Source organism: Crinia signifera, chromosome 5 (assembly GCF_055691185.1).
Source record: "Crinia signifera chromosome 5, ASM5569118v1, whole genome shotgun sequence".
Classification (NCBI taxonomy): Eukaryota; Metazoa; Chordata; class Amphibia; order Anura; family Myobatrachidae; genus Crinia; species Crinia signifera.
In genome coordinates this window covers 147,954,259-147,974,472 of record NC_139221.1, presented here as the reverse complement: position 1 = coordinate 147,974,472, position 20,214 = coordinate 147,954,259, and the positions used below count along the sequence as shown (strand labels likewise).

Here is a 20,214-nt window from a genome sequence, read left to right as displayed (position 1 = left end):
TGGGTAATATGAGCTGATGTTTACTTATCTTCTCTTCTAGGCAAGGAAAATAATTATAGTACAAAAACATTTATTGTTTTCTTGGGATGTCTCCTGTTAGTCGAAAAAAAATAATGCATCTATGGCTGGGAAAATATGACTTTTCACAATTGGTTTTGTGGCTCAACTTGCCCCACATTAGGCATCAATTGATCCGAGTCAATGGGTAAATTGAGCCACCTGGGAGTAAATTGACCAATTTACATTTTCAAGTTTAATGAGGAAAATTTAAATAAAATACTAATGCTTTAATCCTTTTCCAGATAGTCTTATTTATATTCTTAAACATATCTTTAAACAATATAAAACCAACCAAATAGCAGATCTGATTGGTTGCCCATAGCAGCATCATATGTGCAGTAGAATTCACATCTTACTAAATTTCCCCCTAACTTAGTATTTTACTAGCTGGTGAGTTATGACCTTCCACTTTACCACTTGTCCAAGCTTAATCTGGCCATACATCTACAGATTTACTGTCCGATCTGGCTGGTTGGAACAAAAACCTGGTAATGGATGACAACAAGTGACACTTGACCATTTGCTTTGAAATGCTGTAAACCTGACAAAAACTATCATTCAGATATTACCAGGTTTTGATTCCAACCAGCCAGATCTGACAATAAATCTGTAGGTTTTCATAATTCTAGTCTTTAGCTAAATGAGTCACATGGTTTTATACACCAGCAAATCACCAACATTCGTGATATACTGTACAGTATATTTGTAGACCTAGAAAAACGGCTTTAACATAGCAGCAATTATACCTTTTATACTGTATTTGCTATTTACCCCAAAAAAATTGACAAGTAAAATAAAAATGACATTTCTAAATGTATGTACGTACAGTTGCCTAAATCCATGGGATGGGTTAGCTTACCCACTGACTGATCATACTCAACTTTTCCCTTCATAGTTTGCCTCTGTAACTGTGTTTTCTAGTTCAATGCTTATTATATTTCATATTTTATTTCCAGAACAACTCCTTCTATGTCAAGCCAAGAGTTGCAGTCCACAATTTTGGTGTAAAACACTATGCTGGAGAGGTAACCTTCCCTTATGTCATCTATCTGAAACCCAAAAATGACTATGATTTTGGTGGGCAATGATTAAAGTGCTGATGTACATATGATTTTACATTGGCTATGCTGTATGTTTCACAGTAATCTGGCATTTAGAGTGGTTATGTAGCTTTACAATGGTGGCTTCTGTTCACTTTACAAGGTCCTTTACGATGTCAGAGGTACCCTGGAGAAGAACCGAGACACTTTTAGAGATGACCTTCTTAATCTATTGCGTGAAAGCAGGTAAGAAGGACTGTTCCGCATACCCGTACATGTATCTACAGAAATCCTCATCAGACAAATTTTATATTTTGAAAACGAATAGATCCGCAGTTAAAAGCAGTATATAAACCTGATAAGTAATGATGTAACAGTTAAACACTTTAAGCATACCTCCCAAGTGTCACGATTTCAGCGGGACAGTCCCGATTTTCGGATCCTGTCTCGCTGTCCCACCCGCGGCCGGCATTGTCCTGCTGTGGGGGTGGCAGTTGGGACCCCCCCTCAAGCTGATTGAATAGACGCTGCGCGCATGCGCACAGCATCTATTCGCAGCCGAAAATGGGGTTGCGGCTAATTTGCATAAGCCACACCCTCATTTGCATAGACCCCTCCCCCTATTCCAGCAGCCAAGACGTTGGGAGGTATGCTTTTAGGGGTATTCAATGCCACTGATGGCGAACTATTGACAGCGAGAAGTGCCGATAGCTCCTCGTCAGTAGTCAACTCCATCCCCTTCACTCGCTGTTTCCACCTCGTCTGTTCCTTGAGGCGGACTTGCTGCATTTGTGGTGAACCTCACTGTTTAAGGGGATCCTCACCGTCCTCTCACAACAAGGATTTGGGCCGTACATTGAATACAGCGAGAGAGTTTGAAGGTGAGGATGGCTTGTTTTCAGTGAGGAAAAGTCGTCTTCACAGTACAAACCCCCTCACCGTGCACATTGAATACCGCCCTTTGCATATTAGTTTACCAACAATGGCATTTTAAGAGAAGAGCGGGCACATGAGCAGTCTTTGCCCAGGCCCCCCTCCTCTCCACCCAGCAGCTTTGATCTGTATGAGCGCTAGTAGACTCTGGTGATGTACCAGAGACTAAAGTGCAATTTTCCCGTTGATTTTGCAGCACTGCCAATACAAGACTCAGGAGATGTAAATTGGTACAGCATGTGCTGACTAAAAGCGCTGGCTCATCGGTGTGACCCACTCCCAGTGGCCAAGAGTACCACATGATTTTAGGAGTTCCCTGGCCATTTCGGGAGATTAACCTATAACTACATTATGGAAAAGTCAAACCCATGAGCTAGTACTATTAGACTGCAATGCAATTATGCAAATATATCTGACTAGTAAGCCCGCTTGAAGCAAAAGCTTTGAAGGCTAGTCTACTACCTTCTGTGTTTGTGCATGTGTGAGAAAGAGATATAGTTTCGCTCTATGCCAGCAGATGGAAATGTTTTGGAGACTCACATATATCATATAGATAATAAACTGTCCATGTCAATATTTTATTAGTTGGTTTCATATGTTTTCTTACATCTTAATACTGTTTCCTTTCATTTGCATTATCAGGCTGGATTTCATATATGATCTGTTTGAACATGTTACAAGTCGAAATAATCAAGACACATTGAAGCCTGGAAGCAAGCATCGGAAACCCTCTGTTAGCTTGCAGTTCAAGGTGTGTAGGGTATATGCACGGAATAGAATATTTTAATAAATGCAACAGTATATTTATGCCATATAGCTATATTTGATCTTGAAACACATCTGTTTTTGTGTGTATCGTGTAAACAAAAAATTATATAAACTTACTACCACTAGAGGGCGCAGTTAGAAAACTTAAAAACCTATTAACATTCTTAACATCCCATGTGGTGACTTTGTTTAGTTTTAGATTAAGCATAAAACTATTCTTTATTCTAGGATTCCCTGCATTCCTTAATGGCAACACTGAGCACATCAAATCCATTTTTTGTCCGCTGCATTAAGCCTAATATATACAAGGTAAGCTGTAGTTCTGCACAATTAAAATACAACATCATATCATTTTTTACCTTTTGAATGTATTTTTATGTATGTGTATGTTGTTTTGCAAATGTATACTTTGTGAATCAGATGTGGATTTCATTGTACTGAATTGAGAAAATATAAATGATTTATGAGGAGTACTAGTTAAAAGTGGGCAATGTCTAATGTGCTGTAGTTTTGGAAATTGGTTGATAATAAAAAAAATAGTGTTCCAGATTTATATAGTGATCTATTGTCTGTATTACAGGGTAGACTTTATAGGGGTATTTACTTTTACTTGCAAATGTCGGTGGCAGAACCAGCAACAGAAATCTGGTACAATCATGTTATTATCTGCACTGACAACATAGGGTTACTGCACTTGGTTTTAAGCCGTGTCACAGCTGCGGAAACCATGTGCACACTGCAGGCTGGACCTGGGAAATTGCCGGATATCATCTCAGTTCAGCTGATCTGCCTGTCTGGTCCTTTTAACATGACTCGGTTCAGATAAGCTGGGTTTCACCGTTACACTGCAGCCTAGCGGGTATGGTGCCCAATCTAAATAAAGAAAATGGACCTCTTGCAATCTGTTCTTTCACATGTTGGCTGAAATCTTATATGGGCAATCAAAACACATTGGAAACAAAACTTAAGGATGCATGAGATCAAGACAAAACATTAATATGACAGGTATAAAAAATACATGCACACTTCCTGTGACTAGAACATTCAAAGTGAATGGCCAGTGGCCAAGGGGCTGTCTTGGCCCCCCAGAAGCTTTAGTGCTTTCATAGTAGGAAATACATTTTAGATACTGTACATGAACTTAACTGGCTAATATTTTTTTTACCAGAAACCATTTTAGAAATTATAATTATTTTATGATTGAACTAGCTATTCAAAAAAACATATCTCACACAATTCTATTTTGTAGTAAAATAAAAGTATTTTTTTTTATCATCTGCTAAAAATTGATGACCAAAATAGCAGACCATTGATGGCCGGGTGTATGCACTGATAACTTGCAATTATTAGAATAAGATCAGACTGACCTGTAGATGAGCCTTTGGCAGATAGGAGCAGGCATGGAATCTGGATGCAGGTCAGCAATTATGATTGGTGCAGGAGCTGGGAGGGTGCAGTCAAGCCCTTTGGATATTCCTGTAGCTGTTCTTGAAGGAGATGGGAGAATGCAGGCCAACTCTAAGGATAAATCCTTTAATGGTATGGCAGTAGCTGGAAGAAAGTAGGCCAGCTGTAGGAAGAGGTTGAGTCAGGAGCTAGAAGAATGCATGCCAGCTCTTAGGGTGTTACCTGAAGAGGTTGTAGCAGAGTGCAGACTACAGACAAAGATACTAAGGTTCAGAGAGACAGCAGGATAATTCTAGAGAAACCAACTGAAACTGACCAACTTGCAATATGATCTGCAAACAAACCATCACAGGAAGGAAAGGGCAAGGAGCAGTTTAAACACAGTCCTTCCAATAACAGGCTGTAGCCAGGTAATTAGTGATGATAAAGGACAGGTGTCCCACAGCAGCCTCAGTAGATTAGGTAACTAGGCAAACAAAGATGCACAAGTGACCCGACATACTGGTTACCTAAAGACAGAGGAACCACTGCACACGCGGGCTATCAGTGGCATAGCATCTCGATTACTGGACAACTGCTGCGCACGCCGGAAACCAGCAGAACTGCCAGCAGAAGACCCCAAGCACTGCTGGTAGGGAGAGCTAGCACCGGGTTCTTGTGTAAGACTGCAGAATATTCGTCATGTATCAGGGAACTTAAATGTTAAAAATGCCTAATTTTCTGATTCCAGCTGTTTAATGGTCTTGACCAAAGGTCCTCAAACTCAGTCCTCAGAATCCCAAACAGATCATGTTATTCTGGTCTCCTTACAGTATCACACGTGACATAATTTGCTCTTATCTGTGCACCTGCTAGGTGAAATGAAAAATGTGAACTGTTTGGGTCCTGAGGAGCAAGTTTCGGAGCCACTGGTCTAGACATTATACTAGAAAGTAGAGTTCTTTTCAAGTTTAGCCTATCATTGACCGTGATCTGCAGGGCCGTAACGAGGTGGCACACACCTAGTCTACTGAGTAGGGAAGCACTGGGGCAGGAGAGGCGTTCTTCCCGTTCTGCATCCTGCTGCTGCGGGGGCTTCACTGGGACTCAACGAGGGGGAGGGGGGAACTACCTGGGACACATAGGGGAAGAGCCAAGTTGGACTCAAGCTATAGCTGCTAAAGGAGATGAGAGAGGCTACTGCGGTTTCAGGGCCCACCCAGGCAGTGAGACTGCACTCTGAGGTTGTATGTAAGATACGTGGTGTGTGTGTGTGTGTGTGTGTGTGTGTGTGTGTGTATTTTGTGTGTGTGTGTGTGCCTGTCAAGAGCCCTGAAGGGCAGGTTAGGGTTAGGCTGTGGGGAGGGTGGGTTAGGGTTAGTTAACAGGGTACAGGGGTTAAGGTTAGACTGTGGGGAGGATTAGGATTCAGGGTGAGGGAGCGCATCAGTGTGGTAGAACACAGGGTGAGGGAGCACATCAGTGTGATAGAGCACATGGTGAGCGAGCGCATCAATGTGATAAAGCACAGGCCGTAGGGTGAGGGAGTGCGTAAGTGTGATAGAGCACAGGATGAGGGAGTGAGTTAGTGAGCTAGAGCACATGCCACAGGGTGAGGGAGCGTGTCAGTATGATAGAGCGCAGGCCGCAGGGTGACATATTGCGTCAGTGTGATAGAGCCCATGGCTTGCTGTGGGGTGTGGGAGTGTGTCAGTGTAATAGAATGCAGGCCACAGGGGGAGGGTGTTTGTCTGTGGAATAGAGCACAAGTCACAGGACAAGGGCAGGTGTGAGTGTGATAGAGGACAAGTAGCAAAAGGAGAGAATGTGTCATTGTGATCGAATGCAGGCCTGCAAGGGATGATCGCAGGCCACCAGGGGAGAGAGTGTGTCAGTGTGATAAAGCATAGGCCTTGTGTGCATAAGCAGTGCTACTCTTTTGGGCATTATGTTTATAAGCGGTGCCAGTCCTGTGGGCATTATGTGCCCACAGGAGTTCCTGGTGCAGTGTGTTTACCTATTTCTGGGGTAGTGTGTCTTAGGGGCTCTACCTGGTGCAGTATGTCTAAGGGGCGCTACCTGGCGCAGTGTGCCTAAGGGGCTCTACCTGGTGCAATGTTTATAAGGAGCTCTACCTGAACAGTGTGGGGCTCTATCTTGCACAAAGTGCCTAAGGGGCTTTACCTGGTACAATGTGTACAAGTGGCTCTACATGGCACTGTGTTGTATATAGTGAATAATGTACACTACTGTGTGGTGTAATGTGAATTAGTACTAGTATGTGACAATTCCCCTTTCCCATGAAGCTGCACACCCTTGGTGTGCACTGTCCCTATTTTAAGTATGTAGGAAGGGACAACAATTCCCTTTCTGGCATAAGGCACCAAAATGTCTGGTGATCTGTTTTGTATAGCTACCAGACCCAGAGGCTTATAGGGACCCAGGACCCAAATCATATAGCTGTCTTTCAAGTTCTTCAAATTGCCTGCTAAGAAATTGGTTCTAGCTCATTGTCTGGGCCTAAAGAGGAGGACTTGTCTCGGCTTTAAAAAAAAAATCTATACAGATATGAAATAGCTCCCACAGTCACGCTCACAGACAGAGCTTAGCAAATCAGTAAGCCCAGCACTGTTGGGAGAGTAATTCAGGATGTGAGCTCTGATATTAACAAAGTATGCCTAAATTAAGAAGATCTCCACTTAAAATGCAATGTCTTGCTGCATGGCCAGTCTGCGCTGCCCGCCCGCCCGCCCAGCCCATCATCACCATGACACGGCGATAGCTGCTTCTGAGCCCGCACCGCTGCCTCCAGTCCTGGCCATCACAGTCTGCGCCGCCCCAGCCGTCATTACCATTTAATCGTCATGACGCTGCACCTGACCCGCAGTGCCACCACATCCACAGTGACAGTCCAGAGGAGGGGGGAGCTGAGGGGCAGGACAGACTCATGAAACATAATTTCCAGCGGCGGGAGATTCTGCAGCAGGGTGCCATGGCGACGGGGTTCTTTTTAAGCAGAGTGTCGGGCAGAGCCAGTCACTATCCGTCCTGCAATGCCAGTGCCACAGTACAAGCCAAGACTAGTAAGTGTCCTGCTCTTGTTTTTTGTCTACAGGGCATAACTGTGTGCAGCATATTGTGTAATTGGCATCACGGTGTGTAGAATTTTGTGTAATGGGCATTACGGTGTGCACTTAATGTGTAATGGGCATATTATGGTGTGCGGCATTATGTGGAATGGGCATAACGGTGTGTGGCATTATGTGATATGGGCCTAACGGTGTGTTCCATAATGTGTAATGGGCATAACGGTGTGTTCCATAATGTGTATTGGGCAGTGTAATGCCTCCTTTTTGTGATGCCACGCCTCCGTTCATTGAGGCCACACCCCCTTTTTGACACGCAGCTTCGCCGCAAAAGGGTCCCGCCTACTAAAGGTGGGCCTGTGTGCTCTAAAAATGCCAGGGCCGATTTTTGGTCCCAGTCCGGCCCTACCCTTCCCGATGTCTAAAATTGTGAACTGAAGGCATTGTGTGTAGGGATGCCAATCCCGGGGCATTTTTTCAATCCCGGGAATCGGGATTGAAAAATGCTCAATCCCGGGATCCCGGGATTGGCATGCCTAAAAAAAAATGCCCCTGTGCCCCCCACACTAACTGACTCTTGGGGAAGGGGGCAGGTGGCAGCGGTGCGTGATGCGGGTGGCCTGGCGGCAAGCAGGTGCCGGGGCCACACACTTACTTTTGGTGAGTGCCAAGCGGGGGAAGCAGGCGGCAGGCAGCTTCGGTGAAGAGGCAGGCAACTGGGGGAGGCCCGGCGGCTAGCAGATCCGACGGTGGGGGTGTAGTGCTACTGCCAGCGCAGCGTGACCTGTGACCTAATCACGCTGCGCAGGCCGCACCCCGGGACGGGGACAGCCGGGCAGCGTCTGAGCGAGTGCTCAGACGCTGCCCGGCATTAGACTGCGCATGCGCAGTCTAATCCCGAAATCCCGGGATTGGATACTCCAATCCCGGGATTGAAATCCCGTTCATTTTGGGGCCAAATCCCAGGATCCCGCCGATCCCGATCCCGGGATTGGCCACCCTAATTGTGTGGCATGATGTGTTCTGCTGCATCTGTTTAACTTTGGCACTGGTCACTAGATTGGAGCAGCTCATGAATTGGCAGCCAATCAGGGGTGGTCAACCTCATTCTGAATTTGGTGCCACCTGCAAGCTAGCCAAAATTTGTAGACTGGCAGCTAATCAGGAGTGGCAGCCCTTAATTGGTTACTGGACTGTGATTGGCTTGGGGCTGGCGCCAAATTTGAAGTGCCATCAAGGAGGTGTGCTGTGAGGGTAAGTGTGCATGGTGCTGTGCTGTTTCATTAACCAACTTAAGACAATATTGTGTAGTTGGTAATTTTTTACCAAGCCAAGTTCTGGCAAAGCAAACCTTGAGAGGTCTTCTTTTTCCTCTCTCTGCTCCTCTCACATCATACTCAAGTTTCCCCCCCTACCCATGACAGCACTCCTCTCCCATCACAGTACAGCACCCCTCTTTCCTTACAGAACGGCCCCTCTCACCCATTACAGTACAGCACGTGTACATCTCATGTATATCCTCTAATGCCGGGGTCCTCAAACTATTTTGCTCTGGGACCCCATCAGACAATAAAAATAATTACAGGACCCCAGCAAGTTACTGCAGCAGGTTATCACATCACACGTGTAGTCAGCAGACAGCACATACATGGCAGCATTTAGGAGGCACAAAATTATGTGAGGAGTCTAAAATAACAGATAATTCAACAGATTTTTCAGACTCCTTGAATCACTGATTGAGATTAGAAAAGTCATCAGCCTGATGGTCAGCAACATGGAGTCGCGACCCCATGCTGAGAAGGTTGGGACCCACTTTGGGGTCAGGGCCCACAGTTTGAGAACCGCTACTCTAATGTATTCATCACAACACACTGGCCTAGTTTTTATTATAGGCCTAATTTTTCCCACCATTTATATGACATTCATGTACCCATCTATAGTACCATTACTTGTGAAAGGTGTGTAAGCAACCCCTCTTCATTATCTTTTCATTTTCCCTATTTACCAAAAAGCTACAGTTGTTAAATACATGTTCTAATAACCGGATTACACTTTGCATTCAGTTCTCCGTCCACCTCTGTGTCTTTCCTTTATTCTAAAAATGCTAAGTACTCACAGTAACAAACTCTAACAAAGACATTCCTGACATATTTTTATTCAGACTACATATTTGCGTGTTCTTGGTTTGTCTCTTAACTTTATTGGAAACGTCACCTCTCTGTTGCAAAGCTTAATAGCACGGTTCTCCACTTATATAAACCGAAGAATTCTAACATAATATTCTGTCATGAAAGGCTTTTGGATACATTAGTATTATATGTAGTTGTTCTTACATCACAATTATCAGCACAGCAAACATTTCAGGGTACTTGTTGCCTAGCACGGCGCCTGCGATTTTGATTGTATCCATCGGGTCCAAAATAAAAGCGTTGATCACTTCGCATGCAACCAAATCGCATGCGATGCGATCGATGCGATTTTTGGCACCAATGTAAAATGGTCCCTGAGACCCAATTTTACATTGGGCCCAATGTTAAATGCCCCCCATACCCCAATTTTCATTGTATACCCACCCTGATGGGTGAAATGCCCCCCCATTGTTAACGCCACCCCACGATGAACGCCAACCCGAAGCGTGGCGAGCCCGTGAGGGGCAACGGTCCTCCTCCTCCGACCTTTTCATACCCCCACTATCCACATGGAGTGGAGTTGATCTTATATAGTGTGGAGAGCGAGGTGAGTCCCGCGAGGGGACGCACATTACTTCATAGGTATTACGCGTCCCCTCGCCACGCTTCAGGCTGGGTGGCTCGCTGCGCTCGCCACACTATATAAAGTCAACTCCACGCCGACGTGGATAGTGGGGGTATGAAAAGGTCGGAGGACGCGTACCGCCGCCCCTCGCGGGTTCGCCACGCTTCGGGTTGGTATACAATGAGAAATCGGGTCCATTGGCCCATTTAACAGGGTTCCCTATGTAAAATCGCGTCCATCGCATCGGTCGCATCGCATGCCTTAACTTAAGGCATGTGATGGAACGCGATTTTTTTAATTGTCGGGGAAAAGGCTAAAAATAGCCCTGAAATCGCGTCGGTCGGGTCCATCACATACCTTAAGTTAAGGTATGCGATCACCTGCGACGGGCGCCGTGCTAGGAAACAAGTACCCATTTCAGTAGTGCATACAGTTATACTGTATGTCTACCTGTAAAAGTGTGATCAGCCCAGACTGGCCTTACCTAGTTTTAGCTACTTCTTTTGCAGGGGACACCATGCTACTGCCTCACTGCTTTAGAAGTAACCAGCCAAGGGTAGAGCTCTGGTGCTTGTGACTTATTTTAGAGCTGGCATATATTTTTTCATATTTAGATTTTTTATGGAATGCGATAAAATTAGATACAAACCAGTAAATACATCAAGTTGAGAGCTAGCATATATTTTTGAATGTAGTGTGGCGTAGACAGCATACCTCCACATTACGGTAATGTGGAGGAACTGGTCCAGGGTATAGAGCAGTAGCAGCAGGATAACTGATGTGATCTGGGTTGGGTGTATTAGCAGCACATGTGCTTTCCTGATATAAGTATTTCCAGGGCAGATAGTCAATGGGTGGAATAGCCGCCCAAGTGATAGGCTGGGTGTGGGCTAAGATATGGACCACTGTACATGCTGAGGAGTTTGTACTATGCTTTGACATCTGTAGGCTGCAATGCAGTAACTGTCATTGCCTATGCTGTTTACCTGGTATGCTATTTGCCGGCTACAAAATAAAGACCAAGACTTCATCTTATCTAGTGTACAGTATGTGATTCCTTGTCACAGCTATATTTAGCTAGGAATCTTACATACTGATCATCATCAGCAGCACATAGCTTTATTCCATGGGGGAAGTATTGTCAATTTTCAACAGTTTTGGCAAGGGGCATGACCAAGTACACTATGACAACGTCACGTCGCCAGTGGGCCACAGCTGTACTCCACACTGATTGTGGACCCAGATATTTGGGAGGTATTTAAACCTAGTGACTAATATTTCATGAAACCTGTGAAATACTTGTTTATCTTTACCAAGCAATATTGATGAGCATTATCCCATCTATCAACTACTGTATGTAAACACCTATGTTTTATTTAAAAAAGTTTTCTGTAAAATGATCACATTTTGAGGAAGAAAAACATGTAGAACAGAATAGGAGAAGCTTTAATTCCTGCCTTTAAAATACAGGTTTTCTCTTTTGAGTTGGTTATTTTGTTGGAAGGAGTGGCAAAACTATTTGGCAGAAAAGTGTATCACTTGGGAAATGCGGTGAAACAAGAGCGTTGGGTAGCGTTGTTCTGTTTAAATCTAGCCAATTGTAATTCTTTAGCTACACACCCATGAGACACGTAACCAAGCACCAAAGTCCCTGGCAATGGCATGATTAGTCTTTTTTTTATACTTTCTAGCAAAGAAACTCATTTAAAAGTACTTGATACTCACAGCTTGCAAGAGTAGAGTAGGTGAGTGTATTATTGTCATAGTCACAAGCAAAAACTATAGTTAAAGCTTACTTTTAGCCAACTTTGAATTTTATATCTGCATTTGACAAAAATACTAAATAAAATGTATAAAATACTTTAGAAATTGTTAAAATAATATGTTTCTAAATATGGAAGGAGAGTAGTGATTTATTGCAAATACTACATAGTGTAGTAAACACGATTAACTAATTTGCTGTAGATTATATTGATTTTCCTTTCCTGAATATATTAAAACAATATTTAAACCCTGCTAATATAAAACTACACACAGTGGGCCTAGTTCACACCTTATTGCAGGGCACACTTTGTTAGCAAATAGACAAACGCATGTACACTATACAATGCAGGTAGGGCAAATTTGACAGTGGTTTTTGGCAGAGATACCCAAAGACCAACTATAAAATGTAAAGAAGAGCCATGCTAAATAGTCTATGACTAAGAGTAACAAATACCAAAACATAAACAAAACAATCATGATTTTATGCCAAACTTAGCTCATTTTACCACATTCCCACATATTGGGCCTTATTCTGGTTGGAGCGGCCGGGCCGTACGCGTACGTCCCGGGTATTTTTATGATCTGCGCATGCGTACATTCGCTAATGCGCAGGCGCGACCACTCACCAACGCTTACGGACGGGTCTCTACGTGCGAAAAAACCTGTACGCGAGTGTACGGGTATTGGGGGCGGCATAGGGGCGTGAAGAGGGGAGCGGCCGAAATAATGAGGGAAAATGGGCGTAAATATGGGCGTACACGGGGGTGTGCACCAAAAATGAGCGGTGCTACTACCGCACGATCGACTAAGGCACCGTTCATTTCGGACACAAAACAGGCGGCCGCCAACCGCCAACTCAAACCACCCCTACAGATACCGCATGCCAGCGTGCGCCTGAGTTTGCTAATTAACGCTGATTCCTACTCAAACACATACACCTGAATGTAATAAGCAATGCTGCAGTCTATTAAGTCCAAACCATGATTTCACTACCTGCAAGCCACACACAGCACTCAAACACATTGGAAGCTTATCTTTCTATACTTCTCGACATTTAAAGGTTTGTTTAATTTAAGGTAAGAATCTTTTTAAGACCTGCTTATATATGCTAAGGTAGCTATTTGCTAAACAGTTAGACACATTCACTACGTGCTTTCATAGACTTTACACAGTAGCACACTCAATCTACACAAGTCGACATGTGTCAACGTGTTCACTCTAATACAAACATAGGTTTTGTATTTATGATACAATAACATAAACCACATCTAACACCTACAAAGGATGTTTCAGCAATGTTTTAAGACCATGACCACTATTTTGCACATTAATTAATTCAATCAATTAATTAATTTTCATAATTATAGTTGAAAGGCAAGATTTGCAGGTCCATATATATGAAGGGTATGTCAGCGTACACGGACGTACGCTCACTCTCACGAGCGGTGACATAAGCTGACTTTTCTATTGTAAACAATAGGGACCCGTCCGTGCAAGCTGGCGTACGCTCAGATCTCCGCAAGAAGTCGGTGGGAAGACGGATGAGAGACGTCCGTAAACGGCGGCGTACGCTCAGTTGTACGCCAGTTGTCGGGTGTAAGGGCTGGCCCGTCCGTGTACGTTGGCGTACGCTCATTTGTACGCCACTCCCCTTCTACGTTGTTTCTGGCCGTACGTATGCGGCTGAGTTGTGGGTGGACTTAACCCCAACGGCCGCGTGCGGCTAGCGTACGTTAATAGCGAACGTACGCACGTTTGGCCGCTCCAACCAGAATAAGGCCCACTATCAAGAAATGTGACATTTGGGACAATGGCCCAATTCCTCTGCAACCGTATGACTGCTCTAACCCTATAAATGTAACATTAAATGGAGAGATATCAGAGGGTGGTGTTGAATTGAACTGGGTATACTGGAGCTTCTACACCATACAGTATTTACCAACACTTTCGCTTAGCTGAACACCTCCTTGCCAGATGAAAATGTTTACTTATCTGCAAACTCTCCCATCTTATTCCATAAACTGATAGTATTTGATGACCATTTAGGGGATGATTCTTATTGACTCGGTAAGCTGCGAAGATCGCAATTTACTGTTCTCCAGAGAGGCTTCCCTGCCGAATGCCCACCGCTGATTCCCCTCACATGGGGCCTTATTCTAGTTCACTCTTAGAGGCAAATTCCTTCTCAGATGGACAAAACCATGTGCACTGCAGGGGTGCAGATGTAGCAGGTGCAGATAGAATTAGAGTTAGGTGAGTTATTTTGTTTCTGTGCAGGGATACTAACTGGCTGATTTATTTCTACACTGCAATATAGATCTCACTTTGAAGAAAAACCCCACCCAAATCTAATTCTCTCTGCACATGTTACATCTGCCCCCCTGCAGTGCACATGGTTTTGTCGATTTGAGAAGGAATTTGCCTCTAAAAGTATAGAAAGGGGGGGATTTTGGAGTAAATTGCGCTGCTGTTTTTAAACAGATAAATAAAACAATAGACACACTATTGGGTGGTACAAGATGAATGAAGGATGGACACACTGTTTAAATTCAAATTATTTTATATGAAAAATAGAAAAAAGATATATATATAAAAAAATAGCATGACATTTACAAACATAAATTTAATAAAACAATTTCATAATTGGATGTAGTAATATATATAAACAATACACCAATTTGTGATATCCGATTGAATAGAAATTATCAAGGATCGTTGGCAGCAGACACTTAGTAGTTCACTGGGCTATAATAAATTTATGAAATATTCACTTTTTGTAAATGAGAGAGTCCAGGACTGAAAGTCTTAATTATGGACAATAGCAGCAGTGATAATAAGAAAAAAGGTATTTCACATATGCTCACCCTTGGATATAGAGGATTAAACTTGGAATTTCTCCAGCGCTCAGTTGTCAAGTTGCGTTATGGCACTGATGTCTTTGCTGATAAAAAAGCTTTAGATGCTCCTCTCGGCTTATGCCGGTGTAGCCAGCCAGTGGTTAGGTATAGATTGTACCTTCGCTTGCCACGGCGGAGAAGGAGATATTGTGTGGTGTGGATGTCCAAGTTTCTCTGCTGCAGAGTAAACGTACTCGGTGGAACAGCTGATGGCCGGCAGCGTGTGGGGGATCCGCTGCACTTCAGCTGGGGGATGAGGCTGAGAAGCGATGGTATGGCGACAGGTAACTACCTGTGTTAATAACGAAGCGGCTTGTCAGCGCCGCGTACCTGCGGCTGGGAATGAAGCCGGCGTATAGCTGCAGATAGCCTGTGGCGTGTGCAGGCTGTGCGGGTGTTGTTGTAGCAGCTGGCACGGTCCAGAGGTGAGCGGGGACGCCGCACTGATGCCGGCAAGGTGATAGAGGTGCACGGCAGTGGCGGGCTCCAGAGGGATGTTCAAATCAACGTGTAGCAGTAATGGAGCGGCAGCGTGTAGAGAGCTGCGCTTCTGTTGTAGAATGACAAGTGTCTGCTTGCGTGGATCAGGTAAGTATGACGTCAACGCGTTTCGTCCCCTTCAGTCAAGTGGGAACTTTTTCAAGACGGATCCCCCCCTTTTTATTCTTCTATTTGTGTGAGTCGTGACAGACTCACAGGAGTATATGCTGCAGCTGTATTAACCCAGTTTTATAAAATACATTTTCTCTATATTGCCTAGCGCCGGGAAGTGTGTTTTTAGGGTGTTCCCAGCTTTGGGTCTCCCTGCTACATACCCACCCCCCAGTTGCCTCTAAAAGTGAACTAGAATAAGGCCCATGGTAACTAGGACACATTCCCTCGCATGTCTCCGCAGCAGAAGAAATCATTCAGTGGTTGCCGATGGTCTGAACTGACTTTTATTTGCGTGTGCCTGCCCGAAGATGGGGTAGCCCCCTGCAGGCATCGTCCGAATTCGCAGTAATGCGAACAGATCAGAATGAACCCCTAAGGCTGCCTAGGGGCAGTCTATCAAATACTCAAGGTTGACTCTGGGAGAGTCATCCTTATTGAAATTAAATTTATGAAAAGATTTTTTGAAATTAATGCAAACGGCAGATGTTGAACCTGTATTATGCAACCTCCAGACTTTCATATGAGGATCTGGGGTTGGTGGAAGCAGTGAGATAAAGTTTTGCGTAGAGTGCTGTAAAACCTTCCTCAGGCCTCGGGTGCTTGTCGTCTGCATAGATAGATTAGTACTGGACCTTTCTAATCTGGCGCTTTAGTAACAAGGCTTACGTACTTTTCATTGCAAGTAGTACACAAATGTCACGTTTAACGTATAAGGTAGGTATTGTTCTGTCTCTTCACTTCTCTGTGCCAGCCACACCACCAGTCTGTACTGTTCAATATAAGACAGATATCCCCAGCAGTTGAATAGTGGACTTTTTAAGTTTTGTGTTTCCATTTAAATATAGAACTAAGATAAAGAAAGAACCTTTTCTTTTATGTTTTTTTAATTATCGGGATTTCATTTAACAGTTTTTTCAATGTCCGATTACGTAAAACAACATCTAACAAAGAAGAAAAGATGGCATTTTTCTGTTTGTTAAATGTAGGTTAACACATTGAAGTTCAGTTTTAGAGATCACATGTTTCTTTGTTCTTCCAATGTACCCAGTGTTTTTTTAGTGTCTTGCCAATTATCTGTACAATGTGCAGCCTGGCTTCTCTCTCTATGGAACAGTTTCTTTTATAACTGTGCTTGTTCCATCACTTGACTCTTTTTAAAGTAGGGCAGCCATTAGTGTTACATCTGTTTCTATCTGTGCAAAAGTCACATTAGCATGCCTTCCTTTATTTTTGTCTCTGCAAAGTTGGTATTATCTCCATAGAATGTGAGAAACTTCTATTATATATATATATATATATATATATATATATATATATATATATATATATATATATATATATATATATATATATACATTTTTCTCTTGTTTCCTATTTTATAGAGCAACACCCTTGTACTTTTACTTCTCTATCTATAGGATGAACACTTCTTCTCCAGTTAAACTTATTCTCTTACTGAAGGAGAGAGGTTAATTGTACTCTTATTTTCACTTAATGATGCATTCATTTTTGTCTGTATGTAGTAGCTTCTTGTTCTCTCCTATGTCCAAAACTATACACTGCGCTTGTTCTCTCAAATATCTCTGTCTACATTGGTGCTCTTGTTCTCTCATTTCTTTTTATATTGGTGCTCTTGTTCTCTCATTTCTCTTTATTTACAGTGGTGCTCTTGTTCTCTCATTTCTCTTTGTCTACAGTGGTGCTCTTGTTCTCTCATTCCTCTCTGTCTACAATGGTGCTCTTGTTCTCTCATTTATCTTTGTCTATAGTGGTGCTCTTGTTCTCTTATTTCTCATTGTCTATAGTGGTGCTCTTGTGCTTTAATTCCCCTTTGTCTACAGTGGTGTTCTTGTTCTCTCATTTCTCATTGTCTATAGTGGTGCTTTTGTGCTCTCATTTCTCTTTGTCTATAGTGGTGCTCTTGTGCTTTAATTGCCCTTTGTCTATAGCAGGCATTCCCAACCACGGTCCTCAAGGCACAATAACAGTGCAGGTTTTAGTGATATCCAGGCTTCAGCACAGATGGTTTAATCAGAATCACTCAAGTATTAATTAGGTCACCTGTGCTCAAGTCTGGATATCACTAAAACCTGCACTGTTGTTGTGCCTTGAGGACCATGGATGGGAAAGCCTGGTCTATAGTGATGCTCTTGTTCTCCTATTTATCTTTGTCTATAGTAGTTATCTTGTGCTTTAATTGCCCCTTTTCTATAGTGGTGCTTTTGTTCTCTCATTTCTCTTTGTCTATAGTGGTGCTCTTGAGCTCTCATTTCTCTTTGTCTATAGTGGTGCTCTTTTTTATAATTTCTCTCTGTCTATAGTGGTACTCTTGTTCTTTCATTTCTCTTTGTCTATAGTGGTGTTCTTGTTCTTTCATTTCTCTCTGTCTACAGTGGTGCTCTTGTTCTCTCATTTATCATTGTCTATAGTGGTGCTCTTGTGCTCTCATTTCTCTTTGTCTATAGTGGTGCTCTTTTTTATAATTTATCTCTGTCTATAGTGGTACTCTTGTTCTTTCATTTCTCTTTGTCTATAGTGGTGTTCTTGTTCTTTCATTTCTCTATGTCTACAGTGGTGCTCTTGTTCTCTCATTTATCATTGTCTATAGTGGTGCTCCTGTGCTTTAATTCCCCTTTGTCTATAGTGGTGCTCTTGTTTTCTCATTTCTCTCTGTCTACAGTGGTGCTCTTGTTCTCTCATTTCTCATTGTCTATAGTGGTGCTTTTGTTCTCTCATTTCTCTTTGTCTACAGTGGTGCTCTTGTTCTCTCATTTCTCATTGTCTATAGTGGTGCTTTTGTTCTCTCATTTCTCTTTGTCTATAGTGATGCTCTTGTTCTCTCATTTCTCATTGTCTATAGTGGTGCTTTTGTTCTCTCATTTCTCTTTGTCTACAGTGGTGCTCTTGTTCTCTCATTTCTCATTGTCTATAGTGGTGCTTTTGTTCTCTCATTTCTCTTTTTCTATAGTGGTGCTTTTGTTCTCTCATTTCTCTCTGTCTATAGTGGTGCTCTTTTTTTTCTAATTTCTCTCTGTCTATAGTGGTGCTCTTGTTCTCTCATTTCTCTTTGTCTATATTGGTGCTTTTGTTCTCTCATTTCACTTTGTATATAGTGGTGCTCTTGTTCTCTCATTTATCATTGTCTATAGTGGTGCTCCTGTGCTTTAATTCCCCTTTGTCTATAGTGGTGCTCTTGTGCTTTAATTCCTCTTTTACTATAGTGGTGCTTTTGTTCTCTCATTTCTCTTTGTCTATAGTGTTGCTCTTGTTCTCTTGTTTCTCTTTGTCTATAGTGGTGCTCTTGTTCTTTCATTTCTCTTTGTCTGTAGTAGTTCTCTTGTGCTTTAATTCCTCTTTGACTATAGTGGTGCTTTTGTTCTCTCATTTCTCTTTGTCTATAGTGATGCTCTTTTTTTCTAATTTCCATCTGTCTATATTGGTGCTCTTGTTCTCTCGTTTCTCTTTGTCTATAGTGGTGCTCTTGTTCTCTCATTTCTCTTTGTCTATAGTTGTGCTCTTGCTCTCTCATTTCTCTTTTTCTCTAGTAATACTCTTGTTCTCTCATTTCTCTTTGTCTATAGTGGTGCTTGTGTTCTCTCATTTCTCTTTGTCTATATTGGTGCTCTTGTGCTTTAATTGCCCTTTGTCTATAGTGATGCTCTTGTTCTCTCACTTCTCTTTGTCTATAGTAGTTATCTTGTGCTTTAATTGCCCTTTTTCTATAGAGGTGCTTTTGTTCTCTAATTTCTCTTTGTCTAAAGTGGTGCTTTTGTTCTCTCATTTCTCTTCGTCTATAGTGGTGCTCTTGTTCTCTCATTTCCCTTTGTCTATAGTGGTGCTCGTGTTCTCTAATTTCCCTTTGTCTATAGTGATGCTCTTGTTCTCTCATTTCTCTATGTCTATAGTGGTGCTTTTTTTCTCTCATTTCTTTCTGTCTATAGTGGTGCTCTTGTTCTCTCATTTCTCAATGTCTGTAGTGGTGCACTTGTTTTCTCATTTCTTTCTGTCTATAGTAATGCTCCTGTTCTCTCATTTATCTCTGTCTATAGTGGTGCTCTTTTTTTTTTAGCCTTTCTCTTTGACTATAGTTGTGCTCCTGTCCTCTCAGTCTATAGAAAGGTGCAATCTGTGTATATAGGAGCCGATACCGTATAGGTTGCATAAGTGCAAAAAATTGCATTCATCTGATTTTTGCTCTCCTGTGCGCGTCTGAATCAGGTCATTATTGTAGAGTTAAATTTGCACTTGGCTCCTCTCTCTTTTGATGATTACAGTCCTAATTTGCGGTGTAAATGCATATACAAGAAAATACAATACAAAATATGAAAATAGGTTTTGCACCTTTTCACTCATTACATCTATGAGCATTGTAAAGTTCTAGGTTACTTATTTTTTTATTCAGGAAGGAAGTGCAAAGCAAATAGTTTTAGTGGCATGTTCGGGATTCCCCATGGCTCAGCTTTCGCTACAGCAGTACAGTGAACTATTCCTGTATATCTTCAAAGCATCATGCTGTTCCTGTTCTTAGCTTCACTCTCTTGGCCCCTAATACCCACCCATGTGCAATGTTTCTGTTCTGTTGGCTTTTGGAGGTTACGTCTCCATGTAACAGGCCCTGGGCTGGATTACCAGGTATCTTATCCAGAGTTCTTTTTGGACCCTTTTTCATTGAGCCTCTACCGGGGTTGTCCTGGTAATAACCTGGGTTATAGCGACAATGGAAAAGGGGTATGCACCTCTGTACATCCTTTGTTTCTTTTCCTCGATATCAGTAAACTATAATTTCTACAATGATCACATATGTTTAATAATGACCACAATCCGTTAAGTGTACTTGCTCAGTGGCTCCAATTCAAACCTGATCACACAGTT

At 42.7% G+C, this 20,214-nt stretch overlaps 1 protein-coding gene across 1 annotated transcript in view; it reads left to right on the top strand.

The window, feature by feature from the left end:
* The window catches only part of MYO10 (myosin X), a 221,199-nt gene that overhangs the window by 140,379 nt on the left and 60,606 nt on the right, over positions 1-20,214 (top strand). The window contains exons 16-19 of the mRNA XM_083188111.1: positions 1,017-1,085; positions 1,264-1,346; positions 2,676-2,784; positions 3,030-3,110. Coding sequence (XP_083044237.1) covers positions 1,017-1,085; positions 1,264-1,346; positions 2,676-2,784; positions 3,030-3,110 — 342 coding nt within the window. The remainder of the gene's footprint in view (positions 1-1,016; positions 1,086-1,263; positions 1,347-2,675; positions 2,785-3,029; positions 3,111-20,214) is intronic.